Source organism: Tamandua tetradactyla, chromosome 6 (genome assembly GCF_023851605.1).
Source record: "Tamandua tetradactyla isolate mTamTet1 chromosome 6, mTamTet1.pri, whole genome shotgun sequence".
Classification (NCBI taxonomy): domain Eukaryota; kingdom Metazoa; phylum Chordata; class Mammalia; order Pilosa; family Myrmecophagidae; genus Tamandua; species Tamandua tetradactyla.
Window position 1 is genome coordinate 46,395,745 of NC_135332.1, and position 24,954 is coordinate 46,420,698.

General features: G+C 35.2%; 1 protein-coding gene across 5 annotated transcripts in view; it reads left to right on the top strand.

Annotated features, from left to right (window-relative positions):
* CCT6B (chaperonin containing TCP1 subunit 6B) overlaps window positions 1-24,954 on the top strand; it is a 52,326-nt gene that overhangs the window by 4,180 nt on the left and 23,192 nt on the right. For 4 of the 5 annotated variants that reach the window (XR_013177692.1, XM_077165164.1, XM_077165162.1 and 1 more), the window contains exons 4-5: window positions 2,916-3,089; window positions 5,396-5,499. Coding sequence is in view for 4 of the 5 variants with exons in the window: in XM_077165164.1 (XP_077021279.1) it covers window positions 2,916-3,089; window positions 5,396-5,499 (278 nt within the window). In the remaining variant the exon portion in view is untranslated. The remainder of the gene's footprint in view (window positions 1-2,915; window positions 3,090-5,395; window positions 5,500-24,954) is intronic. The other variant, XM_077165163.1, reaches the window with a different exon arrangement.

Consider the following 24,954-nt stretch of genomic DNA (forward strand, 5'->3'; position numbering starts at 1 on the left):
GTTGATGGGGGACCAGGTCACAGAAGGCAGGTAGTATACCAACTAAGAAGCTTACTCTTTCCCCCGTGGTGTTGTGAAGCAAACGTTAACAACTAGTGATGTGGTTAGATTGGCATTTTAAATACATGGATGTGTGAGGGACAGTTTTAAGGGAGTAGAGACTAAAGGTTGTCTAGTATATATGAAAGATTGTGAAATCCTAAGTCAAGGAAGTTTATTGAATGGTTAATAACAGGTTTTGGAGTCAGGCCTTGTGAGTTTAAATCCTGACTTTAGCTTTACTAGCTTAGTGATCTACAGTTAATTACAATATCCCTTTAGGCCTCAATTTCCTCATCTGTGAAGTAGTAATAATAACCCCCACTTCATTGTGTTGAGACGATTAAGTTAAATAATATATGTAAATCACTTACAGTAGTGCCTGTCATAAACAATAGATGTGAACTTTAAAATATTATTGTAGGTCTGACATAAAGGAACAGAGGGAGGGAATGAATTAGACCTAGTGCCAGCTTTCAAGAAGTTTGTGTATTATTTTGCAAAATAAACAATACGAACATTTTTTTGTTTAGGTTTTTTTTTTTTACTGTATAATGTAACATATATATAAAACAAAGAAAAAAATGCAATAGTTTTCAAAGCAGTCTTTATCAAGTAGTTACAGGACAGACCCCAGAGTTTGTCATGGGCTGCCATATCATCATTTCCGATTTTTCCTTCTAGCTGCCCCAGAACATAGGAGGCTTAGAAGGAATAAATTTTTTTTAAATCTTTTTTTATGTGAAAAATAACATATATATATGAAAAAGCAATAAATTTCAAAGCACAGCACAGCAATTAGTTATAGAACAGATTTCAGAGTTTGGCATGGGCTACAATTTCACAGTTTTTTTTTTTAGCGGGGATATGTGGTCTGGGAATCGAACCCGGGTCTCCGGTTGGAAGGTGAGCATTCTACCACTGAACCAACAATTCCACAATTTCAGATTTTTACTTCTAGCTGTTCTAAGATACTGGAGACTAAAAGATGTATCAATTTAATGATTCAGCAATCATACTCGTTTGTTAAACTCTGCCTTCTCTGTATAACTCCACCATGGCCTTTGATGTTTGTATCCCACTCTTTAGGGATATTTGGGCTATGCCCATTCTAACTTTTTCATGTTGGAAGGGGCTGTCAATAATATGGTGTAGGGAGGTGGAACTAGCTGATTTTCTGGAGAGGCTGGAACATACAGGTTTTAGGACTTATCTTCTCCCATCTGGAGTTTGTAGGTTTCTGTAAAGCTACCCTAGTGCATGAAACCTTTGTGGAATCTTATATATTGCCCTACGTGTTCTTTAGGATTAGCTGGGATGGTTTTGGTTGGGGTTTGGCAGGTTATGATAGGTAGCAATGTCTAACTGAAGGTTGCATAAAAAGCAATCTCCAGAGTAGCCTCATGACTCTGTTTGAATTCTGTTTAACCACTTGATACCTTATTTGTTACACTTCTTTTCACCCTTTTGGCCAGGATGGAATTGTTGATCCCATGGTGCCAGGGCCAGACTCCTCACTGGGAGTCATCTCCCATGCTGCCAGGGAGACTTTCACCCCTGGATGTCATGTGCCACATAGAAAGGAGGGCAGTGATTTTGCTTGCAGAGTTGGGCTTACAGAGAGAGTGAGGTCACATCTGAGCAACAAAAGAGGTTGTCCAGAAGTAACTCTTAGGCATACCTATAGATAGGCTAAGCTTCTCTGCTACATACATAAGTTTCACAAGTTCAAGTCTCAAGATCAAGGGCTTGGTCTACTGATTTGGGCAAGAGGTGTTTTTTTCGCAGGGAAGGGGGAATTACATGGTCCGGGAATCAAACCTAGGTCTCCTGTGTGGCAGGCAAGAATTCTACCACTGAATACCCTTGCACTGCACCCCCAACATTCTTTTTTTTTTTTTTAATTGTCATAATTTCAGACCTCAGAAAGGTTACAAGAATATTATAAAGAATTACTATATGCTGTCTACCCAGATTCTCCAAGTTATTTTTTTTCTCTCACAGAATGGTATGAAAAAGTTGCAGACATGATCTAAATATTTTAGTGTGTGTTTTTAAATAAATCAAGGAACTCTATTATATAATTATGGTATAATTATAAAAAAACAGCATTAATATTAACAGCACATTGATACAATACTGTTATCTAATCTGCAGATTTTATTCAGATTTCACTACTTGTCAAAAAGATTTCTTTTGCTATGAAAGACAAAAGAAAATCATGTTGCAATCTTTTATCATGTCTCTTTAGTCTCCTTTTAGGGAGAGTAATTCCTGAGCCTTCTTTTATGTTTCATGATATTGCCGTGTTTAAAGAGTCCAGGCTATTTTATTTATTTGTAGAAAGCTTCACAACTTGGATTTATCTGTTTCCTCTTGATTAAACTCACGCTACAGACTTTTGTCAGGAGCACTACAGAAGAGGGGCTACGTTTTTTCAGCATATCTTATTGGGAGGTTTATGGTTTCTATTTGTGCCTTTACTAATGATAGCTTTAACTTTGATCACTTGGTTAAATCAGTGTCTCTCTGCCAGTTTTTTTTTTTAGATTAGTGCTGATTCTTTTCTTCTGCTTTGAAAGAAGTCTGTCTTTTGTGCCAATTCAGAAAGGTAGCACATGACAATAATGTATGTAGTTATACTTTTCAGAAATTGTACTTTTTGTACAGGATTTGCAACTTTTTTTGTAAGTTTGAGATTGTTTCAAATATGGAGCACTGAGAAAAAAAGACATAAATTACATATATATATGTGTATTTAGTGACATTGATATAGCTACTACTACTTTTTTTGACATACCTATTAATAGGAGTAGTTCATTACTTTTACTTTGAATAACTTACTTTATAATTTATAGTTTTTTGTTGATGTATAGGGCCTGCACCCTAGAATAATAACTGAAGGATTTGAAGCTGCAAAGATAAAAGCCCTTGCAGTTTTGGAGAATGTTAAAATAAAAAAGGAGATGAAAAGAGAAATCCTCTTAGATGTGGCTAGAACATCTCTACGAACTAAAGTTCATGCTGAACTGGCAGATGTGTTAACAGAGGTATATGTTTAAACTTTTGCATTTAGAACAAGGATAACCCAACACAGTGAAATTTTTCTTTTTCCTTTAAGATAATCAAGTATTGCATGTGGTTATTTTGAACATAAAATAAAATCCTAAGACAGACGTTTAAATACTTACCTATAGACCAGATGTGATTGGTTATAATGGCATTTGTGATTTTTCAAAAGTGCCTTATTAAATCTTCTTTTAAGTTACTTGCAAGTTGGGAAAGAGTTGGCCACCTGTGGAAATCATCGGGATGGTATACTGTTCTCTTTAATGAGAGGTTCATATTTTAAAATGTGAGGTGACACACAGGAAACTGTTTTGCCATTGTGTCTCATGGTTAAGGTCACCACTTTAATGAAGTATGATTCGATCTGACAGAATATTTGTATATGGAAAGTACGTTTGTTTTGTTCACTTCTAAAGGTAGAATATATATATATATCAGGACAAAATTGGCTGAATATTTTGGAAAGACTTATTAAGTGGCTGTAGTTTGATCATATCATTATTGTTCCTCTTTTGTAGTTTCTGAAACTTGAATATTTTAGTTTATCAGGGATGATCAATTCATAACCAAATTCATAAGAGATTGATATACAAATCAGAATGCCATCTTGTTGGTTTAGTTTGAGAAATACAAATGTCAAATGGACTGGAACACTTGAATTGTTTCTGCTCAGTTCTTCTAACTAATAGGAAATCCTACTTGGGAAATCAGATGATTAGACAATTTCTTTCTGAGTAGAGTCAGAATAAAGATGATGACAAACCTACTGTGTTTTCTGCTGTTGGACTATGTGTATATAACAAGTGGCCAGAATCCCCATACTGTCTGGTCAGGGCCCCCATTCTCTTTTGTAGCTAATGAAATGCTGATATTCTCGATATCTAGGTGACCTCTCATCATTCCCTGTTAGGTGCAAAAAATAATACTAAACTACTTCAGGTAGATTTTTCTAAGGTATTTTTTTTGCTTGCTTTATTTTTATTTATTTATTTATTTAATTTTTATTTTAGGATTGTTAATACTTATCTTCTGTAGTCAATTATTTTCATATTGCAGTACTTTCTGAGCAAAGCAATAGGTGTACTGGGCTGTGCTTTTCAAATGGCATATCCCTGGAGCTATGTGATAGAATAAATAAGGCACATTTTTCTGGATTGAACAATTTACTTTATTTTTAATTTGCTTTGTCTACTTTACATTATTTCATGTTAAAACAAGCAAGTATATATTATGGTATGACATGGAAACTTTTAATGATAAAACATGAGTCTTAAAATGTGTTTTATATCCAGCAAATTTGAGTTCTTCTCTTAGATTATACTTCCTCCTTTTCCAGTAAGGTACCCATTGGTGGAAAGTTTTAAGTAGTGCTAGTATGGCAGAAAGAGAGTCCAGAATTACAGTCCTGGCTCTTTTACTAGCTACTAGACCTTCTTTAAAGACTTAAACTTCTTAAGGTCTTATTTCAGTTTTCTTATGTATAAAAGGGTTTGACATGAAAATTTCTAAGTTCCTTTAAGCTCTAGAGTATCCATAAGTATTGGTTATTGTTGGTGTCCATAACAAATTAGTACTTATTGGCCTTGCCCAGTGTTTTTTTTAATTATTTTTATTTTTTTTATTATGATCATCCCGTTCTACATATATAATCAGTAATTCACAATATCATCACATAGTTGCATATTCATCATCATGATCATTTCTTAGAACATTTGGATCAATTAAAAAAAGGAATAAAAAGACAACAGAAAAAAATTCATACATACCATACCTCTTACCCCTCCTTTTTACTGATCACTAGCATATCAATCTAAATTTATTTTAACATTTGTTCCCCCTATTATTTATTGTTTTTCCAATCTGTTGGTAAGGTAAATAAAAGGAACATCAGACACAAGGTTTTCACAATCACACAGTCACATTGTGAAAGCTATATCATTATACAATCATTCTCAAGAAACATAGCTGCTGGAACACAGCTCTACATTTTCAGGCAGTTCCCTCCAGCCTCTCCATTACATCTTGACTAACAAGGTGATAATATTTAATGTGTAAGAATAACCTCCAGGATAACCTCTGGACTCTGTTTGGAATCTCTCAGCCACTGACACTTTATTTTGTCTCATTTCACTCTTCCCCCTTTTGGTCGAGAATTGTCCAATGTTTTGGAGAATGGTATATGCTTTCTGGAGCTTAAAGCCCTTTATTTGCTTAGTCTGGTGATACATGGCATGGGCTAGTTGTTTCAAAGCAAATCATTTACTGTTCTCATTCACTTCTCTTTCAGGTTGTGGTGGATTCTGTTTTGGCTGTTAGAAGAAGGGGTTACCCTATTGATCTCTTTATGGTGGAAATTGTGGAGATGAAGCATAAAACAGAAACAGATACAACGTAAATTACCTACAATTTGGAGAATACATAGATATTAGTATATCTATATATCTGTGTATCTATGTTGGTTATTTTCAGATACTCTTTCATTGATTTCATTAGTTTCATTTAAAATCCATCTATTCAATGAGCACATATTAATTGTGTATCTTCCATGAGCCAGATACTATTTTAGGTGCTGGGAATGAAGAGTAAACAAAAAAGAATTTCTTTCCTCAAGGAACTTGCATTTTCAGTGGGGAGAGACAGACAGTAAACAAATAAATATAATAAATGCTATGAATAGAGGGAAAAAACTGTAAGAGAGAGAGAGTATGTGCATGTGCATTTTTTATAGAGGACAGGGAAGGCCATTCTGATGGGAAACTTAACTAGAGGCTTAGGAGGAGGACCTCAAGGAGGTCTCTGAAGAAATAAGAGCTAGCTATGTGAATGTTTGGAAGAAGAGTGTTTTAAGCAGAAGGAATAACAGTAGCAAGACCCTGAGGCAGAAGTGTACTTGGGTATTTCACTATGCCTGGAGAACTGTAAGAGGAAAAAGTAGGAAGAGGTAAGAGGGCCCAGATTATGTAGTACCTTGATAATATTGGATTTAACTCTTTTTAAACTTTTTGTTATGGAAAATTTCTAACGAATATAAGAGTAGAGAGAATAGAATAGTGAACAGCTATGAACCTGTCACCCATCTTCATCAGTTTTCAATATATGACCAGTCTTCTTTTATTTATATCCTTCCCTTTACCTTCCCTCTGCTAACATCATATTTCACCTGCAAACACTTTAGTATCCATCTATGAAATATAAGCTCCCCTTTTATACCTAACATATCCGAAAGACATTATCACATCTAAAAATTAATAATAATTAATACCATCTCATATCTAGCATGCATTCTAATTTCAACAATTGTCTCTTGTACTTTTTTCATTTAGTTTTGTTTGAATCAAAATCCAAGCAGTCTGCACATTATATTTGGTTGAGATTTAAGAGATTTAAGTCTCCCTTAATCTGTAGATTCTCATTTCCTCTCATTGTTTTTCCCTTGCTACTTTTTTGAAAAAGTCAGATTGTCTGTCTTGAAGAGTTTTCATGGGAAGATTTTTGATTACTTATGTAATTTTTTCCACAACTGTTATATTTTCTACTTATCCTCGAGTGATTTTAATAAGTGATGTTTTTTCAGAAATTTATCTGTTTAAATCTTCAAAATTGTGGCCTGAAGTATTTATATATAACCTCATTTTTTTATTAATTAAAAAAAATTGACTAACACAACATTTAGAAATCATTCCATTCTACATATGCAATCAGTAATTCTTAATATCATCACATAGATGTATGATCATCATTTCTTAGTACATTTGCATCGATTTAGAAAAAGAAGTAGCAAGACAACAGAAAAAGAAATAAAATAATTAGAGAAAAAAATAAAAATAAAAATACAAAAAATATATATAAACATACAAACAAACAAACAAAAACTGTAGCTCAGATGCAGCTTCATTCAGTGTTTTAACATAATTACATTACAATTAGGTAGTATTGTGCTGTCCATTTTTGAGTTTTTGTATCTAGTCCTGTTGCACAGTCTGTATCCCTTCAGCTCCAATTACCCATTATCTTACCCTGTTTCTAACTCCTGATGGTCTCTGTTACCAATGACATATTCCAAGTTTATTCTCTAATGTCGGTTCACATCAGTGGGACCATACAGTATTTGTCCTTTAGTTTTTGGCTAGTCTCACTCAGCATAATGTTCTCTAGGTCCATCCATTTTATTACATGCTTCATAAGTTTATTCTGTCTTAAAGCTGCATAATATTCCATCGTATGTATATACCACAGTTTGTTTAGCCACTCGTCTGTTGATGGACATTTTGGCTGTTTCCATCTCTTTGCAATTGTAAATAATGCTGCTATAAACATTGGTGTGCAAATGTCCGTTTGTGTCTTTGCCCTTAAGTCCTTTGAGTAGATACCTAGCAATGGTATTGCTGGGTCGTATGGCAATTCTATATTCAATTTTTTGAGGAACCGCCAAACTGCCTTCCACAGTGGTTGCACCATTTGACATTCCCACCAACAGTGGATAAGTGTGCCTCTTTCTCCGCATCCTCTCCAGCACTTGTCATTTTTTGTTTTGTTGATAATGGCCATTCTGGTGGGTGTGAGATGATATCTCATTGTGGTTTTGATTTGCATTTCTCTAATGGCCAGGGACATTGGGCATCTCTTCATGTGCCTTTTGGCCATTTGCATTTCCTCTTCTGAGAGGTGTCTGTTCAAGTCTTTTTCCCATTTTGTAATTGGGTTGGCTGTCTTTTTGTTGTTGAGTTGAACAATCTCTATAAATTCTGGATACTAGACCTTTATCTGATATGTTGTTTCCAAATATTGTCTCCCATTGTGTAGGCTGTCTTTCTACTTTCTTGATGAAGTTCTTTGATGCACAAAAGTGTTTAATTTTGAGTAGCTCCCATTTATTTATTTATTTCTTCAGTGCTCTTGCTTTAGATTTAAGGTCCATAAAACCACCTCCAATTGTAAGTTTCATAAGATATCTCCCTACATTTTCCTCTAACTGTTTTATGGTCTTAGACCTAATGTTTAGATCTTTGATCCATTTTGAGTTAACTTTTGTATAGGGTGTGAGATACAGGTCCTCTTTCATTCTTTTGCATATGGATATCCAGTTCTCTAGACACCATTTATTGAAGAGACTGTTCTGTCCCAGGTGAATTGGCTTGACTGCCTTATCAAAGATCAAATGTCCATAGATGAGAGGGTCTATACTGAGCACTCTATTCGATTCCATTGGTCGATATATCTATCTTTATGCCAATACCATGTTGTTTTGACCACTGTGGCTTCATAATATGCCTTAAAGTCCGGCAGCTTGAGACCTCCAGCTTTGTTTATAGCCTCATTTTTAGAATCTATAGTAGTATCTCCCATTTCCCTGCTACTTTTTGTGCCTTCTCTCTTTTTTTAAAATTTTTATTTGTTTATTTTAAATATAACAATGTACAAAAATGAACATTCTTACCATATGATCATTCCATTGTTGGTGTATAATCACAACTTGCAATATCATCACATAGTTGTATATTCATCACCATGATCATTTCTTAGAACATTTACATCAATTCAGAAAAAGAAATAAAAAGGAAAAAGTGAAAAAACTCATACATACCATACCTCTTACCCCTCTCTCTCATTGATTGCTCCTATTTCCATCTACCCAATATATTTTAGCCTTTGTTTCCCCTATTTCTTTTCTATACTCCTTACACTCCCTTTTATTGATCACTAGCTACTAAATTTATTTTAACATTTGTACTCCCTATTATTTATTTATAACTTTTTTATTGTGTAATATAACATATATACAAAAAGTAATACATCTCCAAGTACATTTTAGCCAATAGTTATAGAACAAATTTTAAAATTTGGTATGGGTTACTGTTCCACGATTTTTTGTTTTTTCTTTTAGCTGCTCCAAGACACTGGAGACCAACAGAAATATCAGTATTCAGCAGTCATACTCATTTGTTAAATCCAATCTACTCTGTTATACTCCTCCTTCTCTTTAAATAGTGTATATACATAAAAGCAATAAATTTTAAAGTACATTGCCACAATTAGTTGTAGAACAGATTTCACAGTTTGGTATGGGTTACAATGCCACAATTTTAGTTTTTTTTTTTTTTTTTTAATTCTAGCTGCTCAAAGATACTGGAGGCTAAAAGAAATATCAGTATAATGATTCAGCATTCATATTCATTGTTAAACACTACCTTCTCTGTATAACTCCACCCTCAACTTTGATTGCTCTCCCATTCTTTAGGGGTATTTAGGTTATGCCCATTCAGAACGGGCTATTGATAATATGGGATAGGGGATGGAACTAGGTGATGTTCTGGAAGGGCTGGCCTCTCTGTGTTTCAGGACTTATCTGGTCCAGGGACCCATCTGGAGGTTGTAGATTTTGGAGAGTTACCCTAATTCGTGGAAACTTTGAAGAATCTTATATAATGCCCTAGGTATTATTTAGGATTGGGAGGAATGGTTTCAGTTGCAGTTCATCAAGTTATGGTAGGTAGCAATGTCTAACTGAGCATGCGTAAGAGTGACCTCCGGAGTAAGCTCTTGACTCTATTTGAACTCTCTTAGCTACTGATACCTTATCTATTACACTTCTTTTCCCCCTTTTGGTCAGGATGGCATTGTTGATTGAATGGCTTTTTAAAAAAAATTTTTATTAATAAAACCAATCAACATACAATATGAACATTCTTTTTTTCATCACATAGTTGTATATTCATCATCATGATCATTTCTTAGAACATTTGCATCAATTCAGAAAAAAAAAAACAAAAAAACTTCATACATACCATACCCTTTGCTCCTCCCATTCATTGATCAGTAGCATTTCAGTCTACTAAATTTATTTTGAAATTTGTTCCCGTTATTTATTTATTTTTAATCCATATGATTTACTCATCTGTCCATAAGGTAGATAAAAGAAGCATCAGACACAAGGTTTTCACAATTGCACAGTCATATTGCGAAAGCTATATCATACAATCATCTTCAAAAAACATAGCTACTGGAATACAGCTCTACATTTTCAGGCACTTCCCTCCAGCCTCTCTGTTATGCCTTAACTAAAAAGGTGATATCTATTTAATGCGTTAAGAATAACCTCTTGACTCCGTTTGAAATCTTTCAGCCATTGATACTTTATTTTCTCTCAATTCTCTCTCCCTCTTTTAGTCTAGAAGGTTTTCTCAATCCCTTGATGCTGAATCCCAGCTCATTCTAGGATTTCTGTCCCATGTTGCCAGGAAGGTTTACACTCCTGGGAGTCGTGACCCACGCAGAGAGGGGGAGGGCAGTGAGTTTGCTTGTTGGGTTGGCTGGAGAGAGAGGCCACATCTGAGCAACAAAAGAGGTTCTCCGGGGGTGACTCTTAGGCCTAAATTTAAGTTGGTTTAATCTATCCTTTGCAGGGATAAATTTCAAATGAACAAACCCCAAGATTGGGGGTTCAGCCTGTTGCTTTGGTTGGTCCCACTGCTTATGAGAATATCAAGAATTCTCCACATGGGGAGTTTGAGTTTTCCCCCTTTCCCACCATTCCCCCAAGGGGACTATGCAAATACTTTTTTATGTACTGTTCAGATCACTCTAGGATATACTAGAGTGGGGCATCACTCTGGACAAACCTACAAAATCTCATGCTCTACTCAAGGTTCCATGTACTTATGGTGTTCATTTAAGCTGCCCACATAAGTTATATTGGGAAATGCACTAGTCAAATTATAAATTTTGTATCAGATAAACATTTTTTGCCTTAGTCTCACACATAAGTTAAAGTTTTAAAATTTGAATTATCATGTTTTCAGCACTCTGCAATATTGACATCCCTTTGTTCTTCCTCATGCAGAAATATTTTTTAATTTGTACATTTAATCACTATCATTGTATACTCTAGGCATTCCTAGATTACACTATCTCAGTCTTTATTGTCTATCTTTCCTTCTGATTTCATTTGTGCCCCAGCCCTCCTCCCTCTATCATTCTCACATTCAGCTTCATTCAGTGTACTAACATTATTGTATTACAGTTAGGTGGTATTGTGTTATCAATTTATGAATTTTTATAATCAGTCCTGTTGCACAATCTGTATCCCTTCAGCTCCACTTACCCAATATCTACCCTATTTCTATATCCTAATGGTCTCTGTTCTTAGTTGAAATTCTCCAAGTTCATTCACTAATGTTCATATCAGTGAGACCATACAGTATTTGTCCTTTTGTTTCTGGCTAATCTCACTCAGCATAATGTCCTCAAGGTCCATCCATGTAGTTATATACTTCATAACTTTATTCTGTCCTATAGCTGCATAATATTCCATCATACATATAGACCGCAGCTTATTCATCCACTCATCTGTTGATGGACATTTGATCTGTTTCCATCTCTTGGCAATTGTAAATAATTCTGCTAGAAACATTGGTGTGCAGATGTCCATTTGTATCCTTGCCCTCATGTCTTCTGAGTAGACACCTAGCAATGGTATTACTGGATCATATGGCAATTCTATGCTTAGCTTTCTGAGGAGCCGCCAAACTGCCTTCCGGCATGGCATTTGACATTTGACATTCCCACCAGCAGTGGATAAGTGTGCCTCTTTTTCCACATCCTCTCCAGCACTTGTCATTTTCTGTTTTATTGATAATGGCCATTCTGGTGGGTGTTGAGATGATGTCTCATTGTGGTTTTGATTTGCATTTCCCTAATAGCCCAGAAAGTTGAGCATCTTTTCATGTGCCTTTTGGCTGTTTGTATTTCTTCTTTTGAGAAGTGTCTGTTCATGTCATTTGCCCATTTTGTAATTGGGTTGTTTGTCTTTTTGTTGTTGAGTTGAACAATCTCTTTATATATTCTGTATACTAGATATTTATCTGATATATTGTTTCCAAATATTGTCTCCCTTTGGATAGGCTGTTTTTTTACTTTCTTGACAAAATTCTTTGATTCACATAAGTGTTTAATTTTGAGGAGTTCCCCTTTCTCTCTTTCTCTCTCTCTCTCTCTCTCTCTCTCTCTCTCTCTCTCTCTCTCTCTCTCTCTCTCCCTCCCTCCCTCCCTCCCTCCCTCCCTCCCTCCCTCCCTCCGATGCTCGTGCTTTTCGTGTAAGATCTAGGAAACCACCTCCTATAATAAGATTTATAAGATATTTCTCTTCATTTTATTCTTAAAGTTTTATTGTCTTAGAACTAATGTTTAGGTCTTTGATCCTTTTTGAGTTAATTTTTGTATAGGGTGTGAGGTATGGATCCTCTTTCATTCTTTTGCATGTGGATATCCAGTTCTGTAGGCACCATTTATTGAAGAGACTATTCTGTCCCAAGTGAGTTGGCTTGTTTTGATAATTTTTGCCAGAGGTTTGTATGTTTGTTTTTGTTTCATAATGTTCTCTCTATTACTTAATTTCTTTTACTTTTTTTTTTTTTTTTAGCATTTTAGGGGGATTTTTTTGTTGTTCTTTTCCTATTTTCTTGAGGTGGCCACTTAAGCTTCTTATTTTTAGCTTTCTGCTTTCATAATACAGTATTTAAGGCCTTAAATTTTCCTCAAAGTACTACTTAGCTGCATTTGTAACTTTGTTTTGATTTTTTTGGGAGGGGGGTTCATGGTCTGGGAATCAAACTCGGGTCTCCCGCATGGAAGGTGGGCATTTTAACCACTAAACTACCCATTCACCCCTCCCTAAGTTTTGATATGTAGTTTTATCATTTTTATTCAGTTAGAGTATTTTCTAATTGTCATTAGAACTGTGTTTCTTATTTTCAAAATATATGGGAAATTTTCAATTATCTCACTGGTATCTAGATTAATTACATTATGGTCAGAGAATGTATTCTATGATATTTTACTCCTTTGAAATTTGTTGAGACTTGTTTTATAATTCCACATATAGTCAATTTTAATAGGTGTTTCATATATATTTGAAAATAATGTGTGCTGCAGTTGTTAGGTACAATTTTATATATATGTCCAGTTGGATCAAAGGGTCAAGTTCTTAATATATGTAAATATTTTGAGAGACTCTGTTATTAGGTGGATAAAATTTTTAAAGCATTTTATTTTCCTAGTTCATTTTGTACTGTTATAAAGTGACCATCTTTTCTTTAGTAATGTCTTAAGGTGTGAATTATCTGATATTGATATAGTTGTCACACAAGCTTTCTTTTAGTGAGTATTTACCTATCATATGTTTATGTATATTTTTATTTTCAGTGTTTGTCCTTATATTTTAAATGATTCATTTGTAAGCGCCATATAGGTAAATTTTAAAAAATATTAAATCTGATCATCTTTACATTTAATTGGAGCACTTAATACATTTTGTACAGTTATGTGTATGTTCACTTTTAAATCTACCATGTTATTTTTGTACTTTTTGTCCCTGCTTGTTCTGTTTTTCTTTATTAAGCAGTTTTTATCAATCCATTTTCTCCTTTTACTAGTTTGGAAGTTTCACACTTTATTTCTATTCTTTTTGTAATTTAGAAATCACAGCATGCATACTTATAAAAATCTAAAGTTAATCAGTACCTTTAACTTCCTTCTGGAAGATATCTTTATTTACTCTTTCCTCAATCATATTATTGTTGTTAACTTTTAATTTAATTTAATTTTTATTTGTTTGTTTTGTTTTGTTTTGCACAGGTCGGGCATCTAACCCCAGTCTCCAACATGGCAGGCAAGAACTCTGCCACTGAGCCATGGTTGCCTGCCCAATTCTATTTTAGTTTTAAACCCTATTTGATATTATTATTGTTTCAAATAATCGATGTTTGTAAAGATTTACCCTCATATTTGCCACTTGATTTAATCTTTATGCCTTCTCGCTTCTCAGCCTTCCATTTGGGATCACTTTCCTTTTGCCTGAAGTTCATTTTGTAGAATTCCTTTTACTGAGAGTTTCCTGTAGTCATACTTCCTATTTTTGCTTGCCTAAAAATGCCTTTATTCCATCTTTATTCTTTGATATTTTCACTGTGTACAGAATAACAGGTTGACATTTATTTTCTTTTAGCTCGTTGAAGATATCATTCCTTACTCTTGGCTTCTATTATTCCTGTTAGTCTTTAAAGATAATCTTTATTTACTACATGATTTTAAGATTTTTCTTTTTGTCTTTGATATTTTATGCTTTTACTGTGCTGTTTCTAGGTATGGATTTCTTTATTTCTCCTGCTTGGGACTTTCTGGGCTTCTTGAATCTGTAAATTGATGTTTGTTTGCTTTTAAACTTTCTAAATAGTATAATATAATATATACAAAGCAAAGAAAGAAAAAAGCAATAGTTTTCAAAGCACTCTTCAACAAGTAGTTACAGAATATAACCCAGAGTTTGTCAGGGCCTACCATACCATCATCTCAGATTTTTCCTTCTAGCTGCTCCAAAACATTGGATGCTAGAAGGAATAAATATTTTTTTTTCTCATTGCAATCAACATTTTTTGTGAAAAATAACATTATATACAAAAAAGCAATAAACTTCAAAGCACAGCGCAACAATTAGTTGTAGAACAGATTTCAAAATTTGGTGTGTGTTACAATTCCACAATCTTAGGTTTTTACTTCTAGCTACTCTAAGATACTGGAGACTAAAAGAAATATCAATATAATGATTCAGTAATCATACTCATTTGTTAAACCCTACCTTCTCTGTATAAGTCCACCATGACCTTTGTTCTTTCTCCCACTCTTTAGGGGTATTAGGGCTATGTCCATTCTAACTTTTTCATGTTGGATGGGGCTGTTAATAATATGGGATAGAGAGATGGAACTAGCTGATGTTCTGGAGAGGCCATGCCCTCTAGGTTTCAGGACTTACCTGGTCTAGGAACCCATCTGGAGGTTGTAGGTTTCTGGAAAATCACCCTAGTGCATGGAACCTTTATAGAATCTTATATATTGCCCTAAATGTTCTTTAGATTGGCTGGAATGGCTTTGGTTGGGGTTTGACAACTTATGATAGGTAGCAATGTCTAACTGAAACTTGTGAAAGAGCAACCTCCAGAGTAGCCTCTCAACTCTATTTGAACTCTCTCAGCCACTGAATCCCTATATCCTGAACTTAAATACTCTGTGTACCTTATTTGTTACACTTCTTTTACCCATTTTGGTTAGGATGGAATTGTTGATCCCATAGTTCCAGGGCCAGACTCCTCCCTGGGAGTCATGTCCCATGCCAAAGGGAGACTTTTACCCCTGGATACCATGTCCCATATAGGGGGGAGGGCAATGATTTCACTTGCAGAGTTGGGCTTAGAGAGGGTGAGGCCACATATGAGCAACCAAAGAGGCACTTCAGAAGTAACTCTTAGGCATACCTATAGGTGGACTAAGCTTCTCCACTATGTACATAAGCTTCACAAGAGCAAGCCTCAAGATCATGATCTTGGCCTATTGATTTGGATGCCCCTAATGTTTGGCACAGTATCCGGGGTTCCCTTGGTGGTAAAATTTAATAGTTCCATATTTTTTTCTCCCACCCCTCAAGGAACTTTGCCAATACTTTTTGATTATCTGCTTAATATATTCTAGAATGTATCCAGGCATTACATTAAGCTACACAGGATTTAAAGTCCTCATTCTTATTCTGGGTTCCCTGTGTTTCAGTTGTTTAAATGAACCACCTGACAGGATGAGTTAGATTATGTGCTACAGAAAATTTAGGTTCTGGACAAAATAAACCTTTCTTCCTTTGATCTCAGAGAGTAGGTAGGGTTCTAAAATATAGATGATGTCTTCCTTACCCCTGTGTTCTGAATTACCTTAATCCCGACCTGATTAGTTTCGTTCTTATCTCTAAATTCCAGGTTGTACTTATATAAAACAGTCTCTCAAAATCCAGAAATAATAATTACCACTCCAGACTAAATGTGACTGCTATAAGAGCTTACAATCTAGGCCCCTGTTTCCTGATAAGCATTTTCTAAAGGAGACCATACAATAATTGCTCTTTCGTTTCTGGCTTATTTTGCCTCACCAAATGTCCCACAGGTTCATTCACAATGTTGCATGCCTCTCAACTTTGTTACTTTTTGTAGCACACAATATTTGTTCATAAGTATACACATCATTTCTAATCTACTTCTCAATCAGTGCATCCTTCAACCACCTACATTCATTAGGCATCATGTATAATGCCCAAAGTCCACAGTCCATCAACACTCTCAATTTTAGACAATTTCATTGTTCCTAAGAGGAAGATAACTGATAAATACACCCTCACCAAGTAGGAAATCTAAATCTCCCTTAACTCTTGTCCCTCCTCCCATTATTTACTGCTGGTGTTGCTGTGGTACTGCTGATATTTTCCTGTTAAACATAGCCCATAGCATGCAATAGCAGTTTCACCCCTGCATCCCGAATTTAAACACTTTGTACAAGACTCAAACCTTTGAATTAGTTCATGCAAGAACTTATTTGTATTTGTAGTATTAATCAGTGGGACACATAGGTCTATACAACCCCTTTCAATCATGTTCACCTTCAATATGGTAATGTTGCTTATATACCCATTAGTAAACTGCCTTCACTTCTATCTATTCCCTTACATTTGAGTTCAACCTCATTAGCTAACCTTTCATCTCTAGCTTCTATGTATCTCTAAGTCCCCTATATTCTGCAGTATAAGCCTCTGATTTTACTTTTACCATGGTCATAAAAGTAGAGTTATACAGTATCCTTTTGTGTCTGGTTTATTTCACTCAGCATTATGTCCTCAGAATTCATCCATCTTGTCATGTGCTTCAGGACATCATTTCGTCTTACTGCTGTATAATATTCCATCATATATATAAATATATATACACCACATTTTGTTAATCCACTCATTTGTTGATGGGCTTTTGGTAGCAGTCCACAAGTATCCCAATTTCTCCACATCCTCTCCAACATTTGTAGTTTCCTATTTGTTTAATAGCAGCCATTCTTATAGGGATGAGGTGGTATCTCATTGTAGTCTTGACCCGCATTTCCCTTATAGCTAATGAAAATGAGTATCTCTTCATGAGCTTTTGAGCCATCTGTATGAGCTTTTCAGAAAAATGCCTGTTCATATCTTAGCCCATTTACAATTGGCTTGTTTGTTCTTTTAATGTTGAGTTGTATGATTTCTTTATGTATACAGAATATCAGACCTTTGTGCAATGTGTGATTTCCAAATATTTTCTCCCATTATTGATTGTCTCTGCACCTTTTCGATAGTCTTTTGAGGTGCAGAAGCATTTGATTTTGAGGCGCTCCCATTTATATATTTTTGTTGTTCTTGTTGCTTGTGCTTTGGGTGTAAATTTAGGAAGCTACCTCCTATTACTAGGTCTTGAAGAAGTTTTCCTGCATTTTCTTCTAGAAGCTTTATGTTGCTAGTTCTTATATTTAGGTGTTTTATCCACTTTGAGTTAAATTTTGAGTAGGGTATAATGTAAGGGTCCTCCTTCATTCTTTTGCCTATTGAGATCCAGTTCTCCCATGCCCATTTATTGAAAAGACTATTTTGTCCCAGTTCAGTGGATTTGGGACCATAGATATGGTGTTCTATTTCTGCCTTTTGATTTGATTCCATTGGTCAATATTTCTGTCTTTGTGTCACTACCATGCTGTTTTGACCACTGTGGCTTTATAATAGATTTTAAAATCAGGAAGTGCTAATCCTCCCACTTTGTTCTTCTTTTTTAGGATGCCTTTAGCTATTCAGGGTCTCTTTCCCTTCCATATGAAATTGGTAACTAGCTTTTCCAAGCCTTCAAAGTAGGTTATTGGAATTTTAAATGGTACTGCATTGAATCTGTAGAACAATTTGGGTAGAATTGACATCTTAACTATATTTAACCTTACTATCCATGAGCAGGGACTGTCTTTCCACCTACTTAGATCTTCTTTGATTTCTTTTGAAAATTTTTTATAGTTTTCTGTGTACAAACCCTTTACTTCCCTGGTTAAGATCATTATTAGATACTTGATTCTTGTAGTTGCTATTTTGAATGGATTTTTTTTCCTTAACTGTCTCCTCACTTAGGTCATTGCTTGTGTACAGAAACATTATTGATTTTTTTGCACATTAATTTTATATCCTGCCACCTTGCTGAATTTGTTTATTAGCTCAAGTAGCTTTGTTTTAGATTCCTCAGGATTTCCCAAGTATAGTATCATGTCATCTACAAAAATTAAAGTTTTACTTTTTTCTTTCCAATTTGGATGCCTTTTATTTCTTTTTTCCTGCCTAATAGCTCTCTATAGAATGTCTAGTACAATATTAAATAATAGTGGTGACAGAGGGCATCCTTGTCTTTGATTTTCTTGTGTTGAATCATCCTTGCATTCTTGGTATAAACTCCACTTGGTAGTGGTGTATAATTCTTCTAATGTGTTGTTGGAATTGATTTGCCAGTATTTTGTTGAGAATTTTTCTTCTGTGTTCATTAGGGAGATTGGCCTGTAGTTTTCTTTTCTTATAGCATCTTTACCTGATTTGGGTATTAAAATGATGTTAGTGTCATAAAATGAGTCAGGTGGTATTCAGTCTTCCTCAATTTTTTGGAAAAGTTTGAGCAAGATTTATGTTAGTTCTTTTTGGGGTGTTTAATAAAATTCCCCTGCGAAGCCATCTGGTCCTGGGCTTTTATTTGTAGGGAGATTTTTGATGACTGAATTTCTTTACCTATGATTGGTTTGTTGAGATCTTCTATTTCTTCCTGAATCAGTGTAGCTTGTTTGTGTATTTCCAGGAATTTGTCCATTTCATCTAAGTTGTCTATTTTGCATATAGACAACTATGGCATGTAATTGTTCATAGTATGATTTCATAGTCTTATGATTTCTTTCATTTCTTCAGGGTCTGTGGTGATACTCCCCTTCTCATTTCTGATTTTGTTTATTTATATTCTCTCTCTTTTTTTCTTTGTCAGCCTTGCTAGTGGCCCATCATTTTATTGATTTTTCTCAAAGAACCAACTTTTGATTTTAGTGATTCTTTCTATTGTTCTTTTGTTCTCCCATTCATTTAACTCTTCTCTAATCTTCATTATTTCTCTTCTATTTGCTTTGAGGTTTGTTTGCTATTCTTTCTCAAGTTCCTCCAGGTGAGCAGTTAAGTCCTCGATTTTTACACTTTCTTGTTTTTAAATATAAACATTTAGGGCAATTTATTTCCCTCTCAGCACAGCCTTTGCCACATCCCATAAGTTCTGATATGTTGTATTCTCATTTTCATTCGTCTCCCCATAGCTACTGATTTCTCTGGCAATTTCTTCTTTGACCCACTGGTTGTTTAAGAATGTGTTATTTAATCTCCATGTATTTGTGAAAGTGCTCATCCTTTGGTAGTTATTGATATATAGTTTCTTTCCATTGTGATCAGGGAAAGTGCTTTGAAAGTGTTTTTAAAGACACAAACGGACATTTGCACACCAATGTTTATAGCAGCATTATTTACAATTGCGAAGAGATGGAAACAGCCAAAATGTCCATCAGCAGACAAGTGGCTAAACAAACTGTGGTATATACATATGATGGTATATTACCCAGCTATAAAACAGAATAAAGTTATGAAGTATGTAACGACCTGGATGGACCTTGAGAACATTATGCTGAGTGAGACTAGCCAAAAACTGAAGGACAAATACTGTATGGTTTCACTGATATGAACTGACATTAGTGAATAAACTTGGAATATGTTGTTGGTAACAGAGACCATCAGGAGATAGAAATAGGGTAAGATATTGGGTAATTGGAGCTGAAGGGATACAGACTGTGCAACAGGACTGAATACAAAAACTCAGAAATGGACAGCACAATATTACCTAACTGTAATACAATTATGTTAAAACACTGAATGAAGCTGCATGTGAGAATGATAGAGGGAGGAGGGCTGGGGACATAAATGAAATCAGAAAGAAAGATAGATGTCAAAGATTGAGATGGTATAATCTAGGAATGCCTAGAGTGTATAATAATAGTGACTAAATGTACAAATTTTAAAAATGTTTTTGCATGGGGAAGAACAAAGGAATGTCATTATTGCAGGGTGCTGAAAATAGATGGTAATTAATATTTTAAAATGTCATCTTATCTGTGAGACTAAAGCAAAAAATGTTTGTTACAAAATTTATATTTTGACTAGTGCATTTCCTAATATAACTTTTGTAGATAGTTTGCTTGAACACTACAAGTACTTGGAATCTCAGGTAGGACGTGAGATTTTGTTGGTTTGTCCAGAGTGATGCCCTAATGAATCCCAGAGTGATTCGATCAGTTGGTGGAAAAGTATTTGCAAAGCACCCTTTGGGGACTGGTGAGAATGGGGAGAAATGCAACTTCCCCAAGTTGTATTCTTGATATTCTCAGAAGCAATGTGGACAACCACATTGGCTCAGCCTACTGAGCCCCCAGTCTTGGGGTTTGTTCATATGAAACTTAACCCCACAAAGGATAGGTCAAGTCTACTAAAAATTTAGGCCTAAGAGTCACCCCCAAGAGAGCCTCTTTTGTTGCTCAGATGTGGCCTGTCTCTCCAGCCAACACAACAAGCAATCTCACCACCCTCCCCCTCTCTGCGTGGGACATGACTCCCAGGGGTGTGGACCTTCCTGGCAATGTGGGACAGAAATCCTAGAATGAGCTGCGACTCAGCATCAAGGGATTGAGAAAAACACTAGAATGAGCTGAAATTCAGCTTCAAGGGATTGAGAAAACCTCCACCAAAAGGGGGAAGAGGGAAATGAGACAGTGTCAATGGCTGAGAGATTCCAAACAGAGTCCAGAGGTTATCCTGGAGGTTATTCTTACTCATTGAGTAGATATCACCTTGTTATTCAAGATGTAAGGGAGAGGCTGGAGGGATCTGCCTGAAAATGTGGAGCTGTGTTCCAGTAGCCCTGTTTCTTGAGGATGATTGTATAATGATATAGCTTTCACAATGTGACTGTGATTGTGAAAACCTTGTGTCTGATGCTCCTTGTCAACAGAAGAGTAGAATATATGGAATAAAAATAAATAATGGGGGAACAAATGTTAAAATAAATTTAGTTTAAAATGCTAGTGATCATTGAAAGCGAGGGGTAAGGGGTATGGTAGGTATAATTTTTTTTTCTGTTTTTGTTTTATTTCTTTTTCTGAATGGATGCAAATGTTCTAAGAAATGATGAATATGCAACTAAGTGATGATATTGTGAATTACTGATTATCTATGTTAATTTTTATTTCATTTGTTAATTTTTTAAATAAATAAATAATTTTTTTTTAAATCCACTGATTAAAAAAAAGATTTTTCAATTAAGTGAAATATACACTGAAAAATGTACCTGTCTTAAGGAGACAGGCCAATGAATTTTCACTGTACATCTATATAACCAATACTCATATGAGAAACAATATTACTAGTACCTTAAAAGCCTTTCTTGTGTTCCGTTTCAGCCATTATCTTCCCTAGAGTACTGAATTTTTATAGCATAGATTAATGTTCCCTGTTTTTGTACTTTTGTAAATGGAATCATATGGTTGATACTCTTCTGTCTTCTTTCATTCAATATTGTTTCATCACATTTTGCATGTTTTCATAGATAATTCTCAGTTCTGTTTAGTATTCCATCATGCTAATATACCACAGTTTATTTATTTATTCTTCTATTGATGGGCATTTAGATAGTTTTTAGCTTTTGGCTATTATGAATAGCTAGAATGTTGTGATAAACATTCTAGTGCATATCTGCTTTTAAATGTATAGATGCATTCTGTTCTCCTTGAATATTTACTCTGTGTGTATGTGTGTCCTTATTTATAGATGTTCTATTTGTTTTTTTCTTTAATGTACCATGTCAGTTTTTAAAATTTCCTATTTTCAGAGCTGTTTATTTATGCATATAATTTATGCATATAATACAAGTATGATATTTATAATTTCTAAAGTTTTGCATTGTCTGTTTCTGTTGGTTTTGCTGGTTCTCACTCATCATGCTTTGTTTCCATGTGTACCATTAATTGTGCTTGAAAAAAGTATTTGTAGAAGTAATTTGAGACTTAAGATGGGGGTCCACGTTTCTCCAGAGAGGATTTGTATTTGCTAATGCAAGGAGCCTAGGAACTACTTTAAATTAAATTTGCAGTTTGAGTTTTTTTTTTTTTCGACTATCCATTTGATGTGAATTCTCAGGGCAGGTTCACAGAAGAACTGATTACTTCTGTTTTAATCCTTCTGGGTTGTACCCCAGTAGGTAGCCCTTTGGGATCAGAGCTTAAGGTGAAGGTCTCCTATTATATTCTCCACATTGAATGAGCCCTGGCCTTTTATTTATATGTTTTTTTTACATGGGCAGGCACTGGGAATTGAACCTGGGTCCTCTGGCATGGCAGGCAAGCATTCTTGCCTGCTGAGCCACCATGGCCCACCCTGAGCCCTGGCCTTTTAATTCGTCCTTCTCTAGTTGTGAGGTCATTGAAACAAAGTTCAAATTTGCTTCCATTGTCAAATGACTTTAGTATAAAAGTGCCTTGCAGTTTTCTGCTTACCTCCTGACTCCCTGTTTTCCTTTTGATTTTGGCCTAGTAATTCTTTGCTATCTTGTAGTTCTTCATTGTTTTTAAGGTTTTTATTGTTTGTTTGTTTTTAATCCAGCATTTTTTGTTGTTTTTAGCAGTAGGAGTGGCCCAAATAACTGACCCTACCATTGATAGGGGTAACCAAGTTCTCAATTTTTATTTCAGAAGGAACTCTGTAGGTGGTTGTTTTGTGAAGAATAGGCTATAAGAGCTGGGTGGGAAGTAAGAGGTGGGAGTTGGGCAGCAAAGGCAGAAACAGACTAGTTAGGAATCTATTGTTGTGATGCTGGCTAAAAGGTGGAAATACTTTAGATCAATGTATGCCTAGAAGGAAGAGGCAATGGGATTTGTTTATGATTTGATGTGGAGTGTGACAGGAGTAGAGGGGTCAAGGAGGTCCCCTGGGCTTTTGGTGTAAGCAAGTGGAAATTTCTGTGAATGGAGAAGAATCTGGGAGGAGCAGATCTTGGGAAATATGACCTTTATGTTTGAGATGTTTATTAAACATGCAAATGGAGATATTGAGTAGGAATTGAAGGGAGATAAATGTGTTTGGAGTTCAGAATAGAAGTCTGGACTGGAAATACATACGTGGAAGTCGTCAGAGTATAGACGACATTTAGAGCCATGGGAGTTAATGAGATCATTTGGGAAATGAATATAGATAGCAAAAAGAGAAGTTTAAGGATTGAGCCCTGGGAACTCCAACATTCACAGTTTGAGAAAATAAGAATGATTCAGCAAAGGTGACTGTGAAAGGGTGATTCAAGAGGACAGAGGAAAACTAAAAGGTCTGGCGCCCCAGAAGCCTAGAGAAGAAAGAATGGTGGCTTTAATGAGAGCTGGTTTATAAAGAGGTTGGGATGAAAGTCAGATTAAAGGTAGACTGTAGAGAATGGGAAGAGAAGAAGTGAGAATGCAGAGGAATTTAGCTATGAAGGGGAGTAGAGAAATGGGGTAGAAGCTAGAAGAGAATATGAGAGTAGAGTGGTCAGAGAAGAGTTTCCTTTGTTTTAAAGATGAAAGTTATTAAAGCAAGTTTGTATGCTGATCAGAGTACTGTGGATTGGAATAATTGATAATGTGGGGGAATAGAGGACAATGCAGGAGTAGAGAGAAAATGGAATTCAGTACTTAAGGGGCTAGGGAGTTAACCTTAAATAAGGGCATGGGCTGTTCATCCTAGACATAGGAGGTTTAGATTCAGATGCAGGTAGGTTGGTAGGTATAATGATGAGACAGTGTTTCTGTTTTCTCAAAGAAGGAATATCATTTGCTGGGAGTGAGGAGGGTGGGAAGAGGTGTAATAGGCTTGAAGAGTGAAGAGTATTGAAAATATGATTTTCTTGTTTCTTTCTGAATAAAATATCTTCATATTCAGTTAGGAGTTGGGGTAATCTAGTTAGATTGAAAATTTGAAGGCATCCTTATAGTTATGTTCAGTTATTTCAAAATTATTTCTTTAATGTATAGCAAATACTGTTTATAAAAGATTTATAAATAAAAATGCCTTTCCCTAAATGTGACATATGAATTTTTGAAAATATTTTTAATGCTGAAATAATACAAACACAAACATTCTTAACATACAAATATTCCATACATGGTGTACAATCAGTGGCTCACAATATCAGCACATAGTTGTATATTTATCACCATGATCATTTTTTAGAACATTTACATCACTCCAGAAAAAGAAATAAAAAGAAAAAAAAAAGAAAAGAGAAAACTCATACATACCATATCCCTTACCCCTCCCTCTCATTGACTCAATATTTTTAACTTTTGTTCCCCCTATTATTTGTTTATTTTTTTATCTATATTTTTAAATCACCTATCTATACCCTAGATAAAGGGATCATCAGACACAAGGATTTCACAATCACACAGTCACATTATAAAACTTACTGCTTCATATAGTCATCTTCAAGAAACAAGGCTACTGGAACACAGTACAGTTTCATGTGCTTTCCGTTAGCCACTCAAATACACCATAAACTGAAAAGCGATATCTATATAATGCATAAGAATAACCTCCAGGATAACCTCTTGATTCTGTTTGAAATCTCTCAGGCACTGACACTTAATTTTTTTTTCATTTCTCTCTTCCCCCTTATGGTCACGAAGGGTTTCTCAGTTCCTTGATGCTGGGTCCCGTCCCATCCAGGGATTTCTGTCCCATGTTGCCTGGGAGATATACACCCCTGGGAGACATGTTCCATGTAAGGGGGAGGGCAGTGGGTTCATTTGCCATGTGGGCTTAGAGAGAGAGGCCACATCTGACCAACAGTAGAGGTTCTCTGGGGGTTAATACATGAATTTTATAAAGCT